Source organism: Tamandua tetradactyla, chromosome 11 (genome assembly GCF_023851605.1).
Source record: "Tamandua tetradactyla isolate mTamTet1 chromosome 11, mTamTet1.pri, whole genome shotgun sequence".
NCBI classification, from domain to species: domain Eukaryota; kingdom Metazoa; phylum Chordata; class Mammalia; order Pilosa; family Myrmecophagidae; genus Tamandua; species Tamandua tetradactyla.
In genome coordinates, this window is record NC_135337.1 from 458947 (window position 1) to 472860 (window position 13914).

Consider the following 13914-nt stretch of genomic DNA (forward strand, 5'->3'; position numbering starts at 1 on the left):
TTGAAAGTAACACTTGCTTGCTCCCTCTCCCCCGTTTTCCACAATCAGTTGATCAACAAATGCCATCAATTATACCTCAGAAATTCTCAGATCTCTCCCCTTCCCACCATCCCACCACCACTGCACAAATTCAAGCAAGCCATCATCATCTCTTGTCCTGAGCCACATACAACAACTTTTCAGGGGTCCTCCTGTCTCTTCAACCATGTCCCACATCACTGCTACACTTACAGCTCTAAACCAGAGATGAATTATGTCAGCAACACGATTTAAAGCTTTCTGTAGCTCCACAGCCTACAAAACAGCAACAATTGAAAAGTCCAGCCCCCTTCATGTCTTGATTAGAGTAACAGAACATAAAAGTCCCTCAGAGTAGTTTAAAAATTCAATAGTTTCTTTAACACAATGGCTCTTCAATCCCACTGTACATGAGAAAACCTAGAGCGCCTTTAAAGAACACTGTTACTAGGGCCTCAATCTGAAAGAGTACGATTTAATCGGCCAGAAATGAGAACTGTACATCAGTTTTTAAAAAACCTTCCTCAGGCAATAATAATGAATAGCCAGCGTTGAGAACCATGAAGTAAAAGAGAGTCACTTCTGCTCCCAGACAATAGACAGAACCAAAAAAAAAAAAAAGACAAACATATGAAACAACAGTTTTCAGACACTGGACATTAGGCAATGAGGGCAGTGGTCCTCATTTAGAGAAGGGAAACAAACACAGCAAGCCATAGTTAGACGGCATGACTCGGTTTTGTTAGATATGACAGCCCGATGTGACCGCCTGAGAAAGTTTACAGGATGTTCTGCCAAGTCAGGGAATCCAAGCAGAGCCTGATGGAGGAAACCTGGCAAGGGATTTGAGAAGGACAAGACTGCTAGAGATTATAGGGTGGGGTACCAAAAAGGAGAGAAAATTCTAAAGATCTGCAGAGATCCCCTTTGATGATTTAGCTGAATACAGCATGGGGGTGGGGGAACCACTAAGACTGAGGTAAGAAGAGAGATCCAAAGGAACAGTCCTCTTCACTCTCATAAGGCTGGAAATACTTTTTTTCTCGTTAACCAAAATGGAAAAATGTCATAATTTACAGGGTATTGAGCGCAGTACTCAGAAAGGTATCACCTCAGTAGTGGAGAAAATTAACCCTATACAAAATATGGCTTTGGCTTTTCCTAACAAAGCTTAAAAATAAGACCCAAAAAATCAAATTCTTACCAAACAACTTAACAATGTCCCAGAATAAAACTCAAGAACACTTATAGGAATACAAAAAAATATTCAGCTCCGAATGGTTAAATGTTCAGAGTGTGACATCTAATCAAATATTACCAGGCATGTAAAGAAGCAGGAAAATACTACCCATAATAAAGAGAAAAATCACTCACTTGTAACATACTCAGAACTGACACAGATGTTAGATTAAAACGGTTATTATAACATTCCATATATTCATAAAGGTAGAAACAAGATTGGTTATGTTAAATAAAAAACGTGGAAGTTATATTAAAAAAAACCCAAAAGTTTCAGAGATGAAAAATACAGTGTCTGAGAAGAAAAATACACTGGGTAGTATTGATAGCAGATTAAGCACTAGAGAAGAGAAGGTTGGTAAACACGAAGACATAGCAGTAGAACTACCCAAAATAAAACAAAGAGAAAAAAGACTGAAAATAATTGAACTAAGCATCAGTGAGCTCCAGGTCAAATTCAAGTGCTCTAAGATAAATAATGCAATTGGAGTTCTCAATGGAAAGAAGACAAAAGGGAGTCGCAAAAAGGTTTTTTTGAAAAAACAATGGTTGAAAATGTTCCAACCCTAATGAAAACTATGAACTCACACATCCAATAAACTCAGCAAATCTAAAGCACAATAACCATGAAGGTAACCACACCAAGGTGCATTGTAATCAAAATGCCTAAGATTGGTGAAAAAGGAAAATCTGAAGAGCATTTAGGAAGAAAAGACACATTAACAGAGGAACAAAGATTATAATGACAGAAGACTTCTCATCAGAAAATCTGCAAGTTAAAAGACAGTGGAAAACCAAGTCAAAACAAAAAAGACCATGGAGCAGCATCTTCAAAGTACCAACAGAAAAAGAAAAAGTAAGCAATTTTTCCAGGAGAGATTCTTCTTTTATCCCACACTTAATTTTTCTGTTATACCTCTGTGCCAGTTTGAAAGGATATACGTACCCTAGAAAAGCCAAATTTTAACCCTAATCCCATTTGGTAAAGGCAACCGTTTCTTCTAATCCCTATTCAGTATTGTATGCTTGAAACTGTAATTAGATCATCTCCCTGGAGATGTGATTTAATCAAGAGTGGTTGCTAAGGTGGGTTAAGTGGAGGCACGTCTCCACCCAATTGGGTGGGTTTTGATAAGTTTCTGAAGTCCTATAAAAGAGGAAACATTTTGGAGAATGAGAGATTCAGAAAGAGCAGAGAAGAACGACACAGCCACAGGAAGCAGAGAGAACCAGCCAGTGACCTTTGGAAATGAAGAAGGAAAATACCTCCCAGGGAGCTGGAGAGGAAGCTAGCAGATGACACTGTGTTCACCATGTGCCCTTCTAGCCGAGACAGAAACCCTGACAATGTTCACCACGTGCCTTTCCACTTGAGAGAGAAACCCTGACTGTGTTCACTGTGTAGCTTTTCACTTGAGAGAGAAACTCTGAACTTCATTGGCCTTCTTGAATCAAGGTGTCTTTCCCTGGATACCTTAGATTGGACATTTCTATAGACTTGCTTTAACTGGGACATCTTTTTGGCCTTAGAACTGTAAACTAGGAACTTATTAAATTCCCCTTTTAAGAGCCATTCTGTTTCTGGTATGTTGCGTTCTGGCAGCTAGCACACTAGAACACCCTCAGTATGGTATGGAACTCGGTACATAGTTAGAGGAATATAGTCTAAAACTGGAGATTACTGAGCTGAGGGTAGTTTTGTGTCCAGAGTTATAATGGCCCCCACAGAACGTGCTCAACAAGCAACACTGAGTTAAATTGAGTATGGATAATGTGCAGAGCTGCTTTTTTCCATTCTTTAGTTGACTGGGAGTCAGAAACTTGGATAGCAAAACACCAACCCCAAGCAGAAACCTCCAGTTCTGTGACTTATAACCCTGTTATACTATAGTTAGGACGGCTGTGTTTTAAAAGGTATTCTGCACATTCCAGGTGAAATGATTTTTCAGTGAAGTTCAGAGTTGCACCAACTTCAGCAAAGTGCCTGAAACGATTTCATTATAAACATTTCAATACTCATCATTATATGGAACTCTAGATGTAGTTTGTCATTATTCCTATTGAGGAAATAATGAAAGCTTGTCATCCACTTAAAAAATTATATCACAATTTAGAGAATCAAATACAAATCATACAAGCATCTTGTTACCAAACGAAGAAAATACATACCCTTATCATAAGAAGTCATGAGGCATTTTAAATTTTGCAATAGTAAGTCTTCTTTCCAGATAGAAAGGATTCACCTCAGTATTGGTTAAGAATCTTTGAAATGATAAGCATATCCTCAGATTAAATTTCTTTATGCCAGTCTTTTAAAAAAATTCAAAAGTAGTCTAGGAAAAATATTCAACACACCATAAATACACATGTATAAAGAAAAGTATGTTTGTGCTAAAATTTTGCTTCATAAAAAATCAAATAATGAATACTTCCTTTATTATGTTTTTCTTAATAGAGACATTATTCTTTTAGGCACAGCTAACTGAATAAATTTGACTCAGTTTTGTCATATATACAGTGTATCGTGTGTTGAATAAATACAATTGTGAATAGGCTAAGTTTCATAGTTTACAAATAAAGCAGCGTGGTGAACACAGAAAACAGATCCATTGACTATTTAGTTTTGAATTCTTTCAATCCAAGTCCTGATTTTATGCACAGAAAACTGAGACCCCAGAGAAATTAAGTAAAGATCCCAGTTAGTTGAAGGCAGCTTGGAGAACAAAATCACAGTTGCCTGGTAATTTGATTTTTGAGTACTAGCTTCCTGGAAAGAATAGGCTAAAAATACTAGGACAAGAAAACGCTCATTGAGAAGCAAGTAGCAATGCAATCTGTCTCTTCTCCAGAAAATTGATTGTATGGCAAATTTTCATCCTGCTGCTGCTACATGAAGAAAATTTGAGCCAATCTGCGCAGTCTTCCAAGCCAAAGCAAAGGAAGAGAATGGGTTTAAGTGATGCTTGTCCTGCATGGCCTCAGATCCAGCTGACAGGCAGGGCTCCAGCTCTGCAGGAGAAAGGGGGTAGCCAAGGAAGAGCCATCGCCAGTCTCCGCCCTGCCGTCTGGCTCTAAGAAAAATACCCCAAAAAGAACACGGTGCAAGAGAAGGCAGTGTGTGCGTTTTATTGCATAGACCTGCACATTTCCTTGTCCTTTATCTTCTTTTCCTGTCCCTAAAGCTTCAATACAGGCATGCCTTCTGAATCCCGTACTCGTCTCTCCTTTGGAGCGACCTAACAATCATAATCCTCACCCTCACTTCCAGCCACAAAGAGGGTGTCTCCACACCAACGAAAGCCTTAGAAAGACCAGGTTTCCAAGCTTTAGTCCTGGATGACCCAGCGCCACACCTTCATTTCCTAGCAACTCCCCCCTGCCCGTCCTCCCTCCCATCCCCGCACAGGCCCCATCACCAACCCTGTTCCAACCTATGCCAAGCGACTGTCACTCGGCGTCAATCCCTCCCAAGCGCCCAGTTCTCCGGCCTCCGGGCCCGGCCTCCGCACAGTTTTCCTGCCCAGCGCACCACACGCGCCATGCGGGCGCGGCCCGAGCCTCCCGGTTTCCAGGATTCCCTCACCTAATCCAGGGTGCGGCCGCCGCGGCTTCCTCTTCGTCTTCGGCCGCCGCCGCCGCCCAGCTCCCAGCCGGCTCCGGACGCCGCTGTTCCCCGCCTGAGGGCTGTCGCGGGGACTGCGGGGCTCGCGCCGCGTCCGCGCACCAACGAGGCGCGCGGTGCGCCCAGCGGGACGCCCGGCAGCAGCAGCCGCGGTTGCATTGACCGCAACAGGACCCGCAGTCTGCACTTTTCATGGATTTCCCGGGACCGGCTGCCCCCGTCCTATTTACTGTCCCTGCCTGGTTTTCCTACGGGCTTCCTGCACTGCCTGGGCGCGTCCTCTGGGAGTGGCTGAGCATCCACTTCAGTTGCCCCGTAGTGGTGGACACCTTGACCGATCCAGTCTTCTCTGCCTCCGCCTCTGCCTCCGCCACCTGCTCCGCCCAGATTGCTTTCGTCCTGTTCCGGCAAATACCCGCCGCTGCCGGTTTACGCTCTGCTGTCACCTCCCCATTCTCTCTTCACCCACTACTTCAATATGGAGAACTCTCCATTCCCTGATGCCACGCTTTTTCTCCTCCTATCTGCTCCAATGTCACCTTCCTCAATTACCAACCTCAAATGAGTTTTTTTTTTCCCACGCCCTCTCTCTGTGTTTTCCAGGTCATTGCGTTTCTCCTCCCCAGCCCAGATATGTCATCCTCCTATGTATTTATCCAGATTTTTCTGTTATTCGCTCAGACCTGCCACTTCTCCAATTTGTTGGTTAGTCTTGTCTTTTTGTCTTTCAATCCTGCCTTTTTCTTTAAGACTCTCCTTTCCTTTCAATTATCCCTTTAATTAGGGTCAACCACTTTCCTCTAAACAACTCCAATTATCCTTTCAGCTAAGACTTTCTGATGGCCGTTTTTAATGAAGAACTCACTGTAAACTTTATGATTTGATAACTACCACCAAGTCAAGGGATTGTTGTTGTTGTTTTTTCATCTTTAAAAAAATGAATTTATAACTCAAATAAATCCTCCTCTAAATTTTCATGCTGAAAACAATTTTCGTATATTCCATATAAATCCTCTAGAATGATGACTAGAGAGTATCCAACAAAGAATAATTCTGCTACACTATTCTATATAGCACAGGCCTGCAGAGGAGCAAGAGTTATCTTTGTAGTTGGGTGCCCCTGACTCCCTGATTCACAGGCAATTGCCGCCATTATTGATTGACTCAGTTTGAGCAAAGCTGAACTCATCCTTCCTCTCGAATTGGCTGCTCAGTCCTGGTTTTTAAACTCCCAGGGTTGTCCATCTGTTCCAACCCAGTTCATGGAGAGCTTGGGTCGAGGCAGCCCAGAGACAAAAGGACACATCAGGCATGGTGCTGTACGTGAATTTTATTGAGATTTACAACAGAAGATTCTTCCCAATGGCAACTGGTAGGGAAATGTGAGTTAGAGCTCTGCAAAGGGGAAGGGGATGGGGGGCAGGGGAAGTACAAGGGCTTATAAGGGTTATGACAGGGGTGTGAAAACAGGACTTTCAGCAGGTCTTCTGACACGGGGTGCCGGGGGTAGGTTGGAGGTTTGTAATCAACAGTGATCAGTGGAGGGGAGTTTTAATGCCTTGTTTACGACACCATCTACACATTCTTTCACCACCATCCCCACCCTCCAGGAGATCTGATGACATTTAATTTCTGTTCTGGTCGTTGTACATGGATACGTGCAGTAACTTTTTCTTTCTATATATTTTTTCTTTTTTTTTATCATCACAATTGACTTTTTTTTCTTTTTTGTGAAAAATAACATATATACAAAAAGCAATAAATTTCAAACCACATCACAACAATTAATTGTAGTACAGATTTCAGAGTTTGGTATGGGTTACAATTCCACAATTTCAGGTTTTACTTCTAAGCTACTGGAGACTAATGGAAATATCAATGTAATGATTCAGCACTCCCAGTCATTTGTTTAAACCCTATCTTCTCTGTATAACTCTCCATCACCTATGATCTTTCTCTCTCTTCAGGGGTATTTGGGCTATGCCCATTCTCACTTTTTCATATCGGAAGGGGCTGTCGATAATATGGGGTAGGGAGGTGGACCTAGCTTATGTTCTGGAGAGGCTGGCCCCTCTAGGTTTCAGGGCTTATCTTGTTCAGGGACCCATCTGGAGGTTGTAGGTTTCTGGAAAGTTACCCTAATGCATGCAACCTTTGTAGAATCTTATATATTGCAGTAGGTGTTCTTTAGGATTGGCAGGAATGATTTTGTTTGGGATTTGAAAAACTATGATAGGCAATGTGTAAACGAACTTTGTGAAGGACTGACCTCCAGAGGGAGCCTCTCAACTCTATTTGAACTCTCTTAGCCACTGATACCTTATTTGTTACACTTCTTTCCCCCCTTTTGGTCAGGATGGCATTGTTAATCTCACAGTGACAGGGCCAGGCTCATCCCTGGGAGTCATCTCCCATGCTGCCAGAAAGTCTCTCACCCCTGGATACTATGTCCCATATAGGGGGAAGGCAATAATTTCACTTGCAGAGTTGGGCTTACAGAGAGAGAGGCCACATCTGAGTAACAAAAGAGGTCCTCCAGAAGTAACTCTTAGGCATGCCTATAGGTAGTCTAAGCTTCTCCATAAGCTTCACAAGAGCAAGAGCTTGGCCTATTGATTTGGGAGTCCCTAATGTTTGACAGAGTATCAGGGGGTTTCCCTGGTGGTAAAGTTTAGTAGTTCCATATTTTTTCTCCCATCCGCAAAGGACTTTGCCAATACTTTTTCATTATCTGCTTAATATACTCTGGGATTTATCCAGGCCTTTACATTAAGCTCTACAGGATTAAAGGCCCTCATTCTTATTCTGGGCCCCAAATGTTTGGATCATTTAAATGATCTATCCAGACAAGTTGAGTTAGATTATGGCTACAGAAAATTCAGGTTCTGGACAAAATAAAACTTTCTTCCTTTGATCTCAAAGAGTAGATGAGATTCTAAAATACAGACAATGTCTTCCTTACCCCTGTATTCTGAATTACCTTAATCCTGACATTATTGGCTTCACTGTTATCTCTAAATACCAGGTTATACATATATAAAACAGCCTCTCAAAATCCAGAAATAACAATTACTACTCCAGACTAAATGTGTCTGCTATAAAAGCTTACAGTCTAGGCCCCTGTTTTCTTATAAGTATTTTCTAAATGAGACCATACAATATTCGCTCTTTTGTTTCTGACTTAACATGTGGGACACCAAAGGTCCCACATGTTCATTCACATTGTTGCATGCCTCACAACTTCATTCCTTTTTTTTTTTTTTTGGAATCTAGTAAAAAGATATTTAAAAAAATTTTTTTTTATTAATCAAAAAAAAGAAAAGAAATTAACACAACATTTAGAAATCATTCCATTCTACACATGCACTCAGTAATTCTTAGTATCATCACATAGATGTATGATCATCATTTCTTAGTACATTTGCATCGATTTAGGAAAAGAACTAGCAAAACAGCAGAAAAAGATATAGAATGTTAATATAGAGAAGAGAATTAAAATAATAATAATAATAAAAAAAATATATATATATAAAAAGGAAAAAGAAAAAAACAAAAACAAAAGATACAAACAAACAAAAAAAAAACTATATTTCAGGTGCAGCTTCATTCAGTGTTCCAACCTAGTTACATTACACTTAGGTATTATTGTGCTGTCCATTTTTGAGTTTTTGTATCTAGTCCTGTTGCACAGTCTGTATCCCTTCAGCTCCAATTACCCATTATCTTACCCTGTTTCTAACTCCTGCTGGTCTCTGTTACCAATGATATATTCCAAGCTGATTCTCGAATGTCGGTTCACCTCAGTGGGACCATACAGTATTTGTCCTTTAATTTTTGGCTAGACTCACTCAGCATAATGTTCTCTAGGTCCATCCATGTTATTACATGCTTCATAAGTTTAGTCTGTCTTAAAGCTGCATAATATTCCATCGTAGGTATATGCCACAGTTTGTTTAGCCACTCGTCTGTTGATGGACATTTTGGCTGTTTCCATCTCTTTGCAATTGTAGATAATGCTGCTATAAACACTGGTGTGCAAATGTCCGTCTGTGTCTTTGCCCTTAAGTCCTTTGAGTAGATACCTAGCAGTGGTATTGCTGGGTCGTAATCCATTCTGCCAGTCTATGTCTTTTCATCGGGAAATTCAGTCCATTAACTTTTAGTGTTATTACTGTTTGGATAATATTTTCCTCTACCATTTTGGCTTTTGTATTATATATATCATATCTGATTTTCCTTCTTTCTACACTTTACTCCATACCTCTCTCTTCTGTCTTTTCGTATCTGATTCTAGTGCTCCCTTTAGTATTTCTTGCAGAGCTGGTCTCTTGGTCACAAATTCTCTCAGTGACTTTTTGTCTATAAATGTTTAAATTTCTCCTTCATTTTTGAAGGACAATTTTGCTGGATATAGAAGTCTTGGTTGGCAGTTTTTCTCTTTTAGTAATTTAAATATATCATCCCACTGTCTTCTAGCTTCCATGGTTTCTGCTGAGAAATCTACACATAGTCTTATTGGGTTTCCCTTGTATGTGACAGATTGTTTTTCTCTTGCTGCTTTCAAGATCCTCTCTTTCTCTTTGACCTCTGACATTCTAACTAGTAAGTGTCTTGGAGAACACCTATTTGGGTCTATTCTCTTTGGGGAGCACTGCACTTCTTGGATCTGTAAATTTAGGTCTTTCATAAGAGTTGGGAAATTTTCAGTGATAATTTCTTCCATTAGTTTTTCTCCTCCTTTTCCCTTCTCTTCTCCTTCTGGGACACCCACAACACGTATATTTGTGCGCTTCATATTGTCATTCAGTTCCCTGATCCCCTGCTCAAGTTTTTCCATTCTTTTCCCTATAGCTTCTGTTTCTTTTTGGAATTCAGATGTTCCATCCTCCAGTTCACTAATTGTAGCTTCTGTCTCTTTAGATCTACCATTGTAGGTATCCATTGTTTTTTCCATTTTTTCTTCTTTGTCCTTCACTCCCATAAGTTCTGTGATTTGTTTTTTCAGATTTTCTATTTCTTCTTTTTGTTCAGCCCATGTCTTCTTCATGTCCTCCCTCAATTTATTGATTTGGTTTTTGAAGAGGTTTTCCATTTCTGTTCGTATATTCAGCATTAGTTGTCTCAGCTCCTGTATCTCATTTGAACTATTGGTTTGTTCCTTTGACTGGGCCATATCTTCAATTTTCCAAGCATCATCTGTTATTTTCTCCTGGTGTCTGGGCATTTGATCAGATTTCCCTGGGTGTGGGACCCGGCTGGTTGAAAGGTTTTTCTGTGAAATCTCTGGGCTCTGTTTTTCTTTTCCTGCCCAGTAGGTGGCGCTCGTGGCGCTCGTCTGTCTGCGGGTCCCACCAGTAAAAGATGCTGTGGCTCCTTTAACTTGTCAATCCGAATCTCGCAGTTGGCCCGGGAAACCGCGCGTGGAGGGGGGTCGCCGGCCACCGCGGCTTGGGGGGTGCCGGTCCAAATTGCCCAGCTGGCCCGAGATGCCAAGCGTGGCGGGAGGGCCCCGCTATCCAACGTTCCCAGTCAGACCGGGGAGCCACGTGCATGGAGGGGACCCCAGTCGCCAGCCGCCCCGGCCGGGAAAACGCACGCCCCTCGGGTATCTCACCGCAGCGGATTCTCCCTGCCCGTTCAGCCGTTCCAGAATGGGGTACGCTGTCTTTTTGGTCTCTGTCGTGGCTCCGGGAGCTGTTTCGTATTGTTTCTGTTTCTTTAGTTGCTGTTCTGGAGGAGGAACTAAGACCCGCGCGTCTTACTAAGCCGCCATCTTCTCTGGAAGTCCTTCATTCCTTTTTGTAGCAGCACAGTATTTGATCATATGTATGCACCACCGTTCGTCAATCTACCTCTCAGTCAGTGAATCCTTCAACCATCTCCATTCTTTGGACACTATCTATAATGTCCAAAGTCAACAGTCCATCAACACTTGCAAATTTATGACTCTATTGTTCCCAAGAGAAAGATAATCAATAAACGTACCCTTACCAAATAGAAAAATCAAACCTCCCCTTAACTCTTGGCCCTCTCCCCATTATTTACTCCTGGTGTTCCAGTGGTACTGTTGATGTTTTCCTGTTAAACATAGCCCATAGCATGCATTATCATTTTTCCACCTAACAGTAAACTTATATTCTCTTTATACAAGATTCATACCTTTGCAGCAGTTCATGCAAAAACTTATTTATAATTGTAGTGTTAATCAGTAGGAAACATGTTCACCTTCAATATGGCAATATTATTTATAGACCCACTAGTAAACTGCCTTCACTTTTTTTAATTCCCTTATATTTAAGTTCAGCCTCATTAGCTAACAGTTCCCTGCATCTCTAGGTCACCTATATTCTGATTATAAGCCTTTTTTTTTTTTTACCTTCATCTTTACCATGGTAATAGAAGTGGAGTCCTATAGTATCTATCCTTTTATATCTGGCTTATTTCACTCAGCATTATGCCCTCAAGGCTTATCTATCTTGTCATGTGCTTCAGGATGTCATTTCATCTTACTGCTGCATAATATTCCATCACATGTTAATCCACTAATCTGTTGATGAGCATTTGAATTGTTTCCATCTTTTGGCAGTTGTCAATAATGCTGCTATGAACATCGGTGTGCAAATGTCAGTTTGTGTCACTGCTTTCAGCTCTTCTGGGTATGTACTGAGTACTAGTATTGCCAGGTCAGAGGGCAACTCAATATTTAGTTTCCCAAGGAACCACCAAACTGTCATCCATATTGGCTAAGCAATTATACAGTCCCACCAGCAATGCATAAGTGTCCCAATTTCTCTACATCCTCTCCAACATTTGTGGTTTTATGTTTGTTTAATAGCAGCCATTCTTATAGGTATGAGGTGGTATCTTATTGTAGTCTTGATCTGCATTTTCCTTGTAGCTAATGAGATTGAGCATCTCTTCATGTGCTTTTTTAGCCCTCTGTATTTGCTCATCAGAAAAATTTCTATTCCTATCTGTAGCCCACTTTATAATTGGGTTGATGGTTCTTTTGTGGTTGAGTTGTATGATATCTTTATGTATACAGGATATCAAGCCTTTGTCTGATATATGGTTTTCAAATATTTTCTCTCATTGAGTTGGCTACCTCTTCACCTTTTTGACAAAGTCTTTTGAGGCATGAAAGCATCTGATTTTGAGGAGTTCCCATTTATTTATTTTTTCTTGTTGCTTGTGCTTTGGGTGTAAAGTTTAGGAAGCTACCTCCAATCACTAGGTCTTGAAGAGGTTTCCCTACATTTTCTTTTAGGAGCTTTATGGGACTGGTTCTTATATTTAGGTATTTAATCCACTTTGAGTTAATTTTTTTTTTAGCTAATTTTTGTATATGGTGTAAGGTAGGGGTCTCTTTTATTCTTCTGGATATTGATGTTCTCCCATGTCCATTTATTGAAAAAACTATTTTATCCCAGTTCAGTGGATTTGGAGGTCTTATCAAAGATCAGTTGATCATAGGTTTGGTGGTCTATCTCTGTGCTCTCAATTCAATACCATCGGTCAATACTTCTATCTTTGTGCCAGTACTATGCTGTTTTGACCACTATGGCTTTCTAATAGGTTTTAAAATCAAGGAGTGTTAATCCTATCATTTCATTCTTCTTTTCAGGATGCTTCTCACAATTCAGGGTCTCTTTGCCTTCCAGATGATTTTGGTAACTAGCTTTTCCAAGTCTTCATAGTAGGTTGTGGGAGGGCAGGCCATGGTGGCAGCAGGCAGAGTTCTCGCCTGCCACGCTGGAGACCCAGGTTCAATTTCCAGTGCCTGCCCATGCAAAAGAAAGATACAAAGTACGTTGTTAGAATTTTGATTGGTACTGCGTTGATTCTATAGATCAATTTGAGTAGAATTCACAACTTAACTACATTTAACCTTCCTATCCATGAGTAGGGAATGTCCTTCCACCTATTTAGATCTCCTTTGATTTCTTTTAGCAATGTTATGTAGTTTTCTGGGTACAGGTTGTTTACATCCCTAATTAAATTCATTCCTAGATACTCTATTCTTTTGGTTGCTATTTTGAATGGATTTTTTCCTTAATTGTCTCCTCAGTTAGGCCATTGCTTGTGTATAGAAACACATTAATTTTATATCCTGCTGCCTTGCTGAAGTTGTTTATTGGCTCACATAACTTTGTTGTAGATTTCTTAGGATTTTCTAAGTACAGTACCATGCCATCTGCAAATAATGAAAGTTTTACTTCTTCCTTTCCAATTTGGATGCCTTTTATTTCTTTTTCCTTCCCAATTGCTCTAGCTAGAACTTCTAACACAATGTTGAATAATAGTGATGATAGAGAGCATCCTTGTCTCACTCCTGATCCTAGGGAGAGGGCAGTCTGTCTCTCACAATTGAGTACAATGCTGGCTATGGATTTTACATATATGCCCTTTATCATATTGAGAAAGTTACTTTTGATTCCTAACTTTTGAAGTGTTTTTTTTTTAAATCAGAAAAGTATGGTGAATTTTGTTGAATGCTTTTTAAGCATCAAGATGATCATGTGATTTTTCCCTTTTGATTCGTTAATGTGCTGTATTACATTAATTGATTTTCTTGTGTTGAACCATCCTTGCATTCTTAGTATAAACTCCACTTGGTCATGGTATATAATTCTTTTAATGTGTTATTGAACTTGAGTTACTAGTAGTTTCTTTTTGAGAATTTTTGCATTTATGTTTATTAGGGAGATTGGCCTGTAGTTTTTCTTTCTTAAAGCATCTTCACCCAGTTTGGGTGTTGAAGTGATGATAGCTGCATAAAATGAGTTAGGTAGTATTCCTTTTTACTCAATTGTTTGGAAAAGTTTGAGCAAAAAATTCTTTTTGGAATGTTTAATAAAATTCTCCTGTGAAGCCATCTGGCCCTGGGCTTTTTCATAGGAAGATTTTTGATGACAGGTTGAATCTCTTTACTTGTAATTAGTTCGTTGAGATCTTCTATTTCTTCTTGAGCCAGTGTAGCTTAATTTATTCTTAATATGGAAAAAGGGCCTGGGCCCTGGATCTCTATAATCCAC

At 40.3% G+C, this 13914-nt stretch overlaps 1 protein-coding gene across 1 annotated transcript in view; it reads right to left on the bottom strand.

Annotated features, from left to right (window-relative positions):
* Window positions 1-10364: 10364 nt before the first annotated feature.
* LOC143649771 (uncharacterized) overlaps window positions 10365-13914 on the bottom strand; it is a 48877-nt gene continuing 45327 nt past the window's right edge. The window contains exon 2 of the mRNA XM_077119718.1: window positions 10365-12659. Within this exon, the coding sequence (XP_076975833.1) occupies window positions 12646-12659 (14 nt within the window). The 3' untranslated portion in view covers window positions 10365-12645. The remainder of the gene's footprint in view (window positions 12660-13914) is intronic.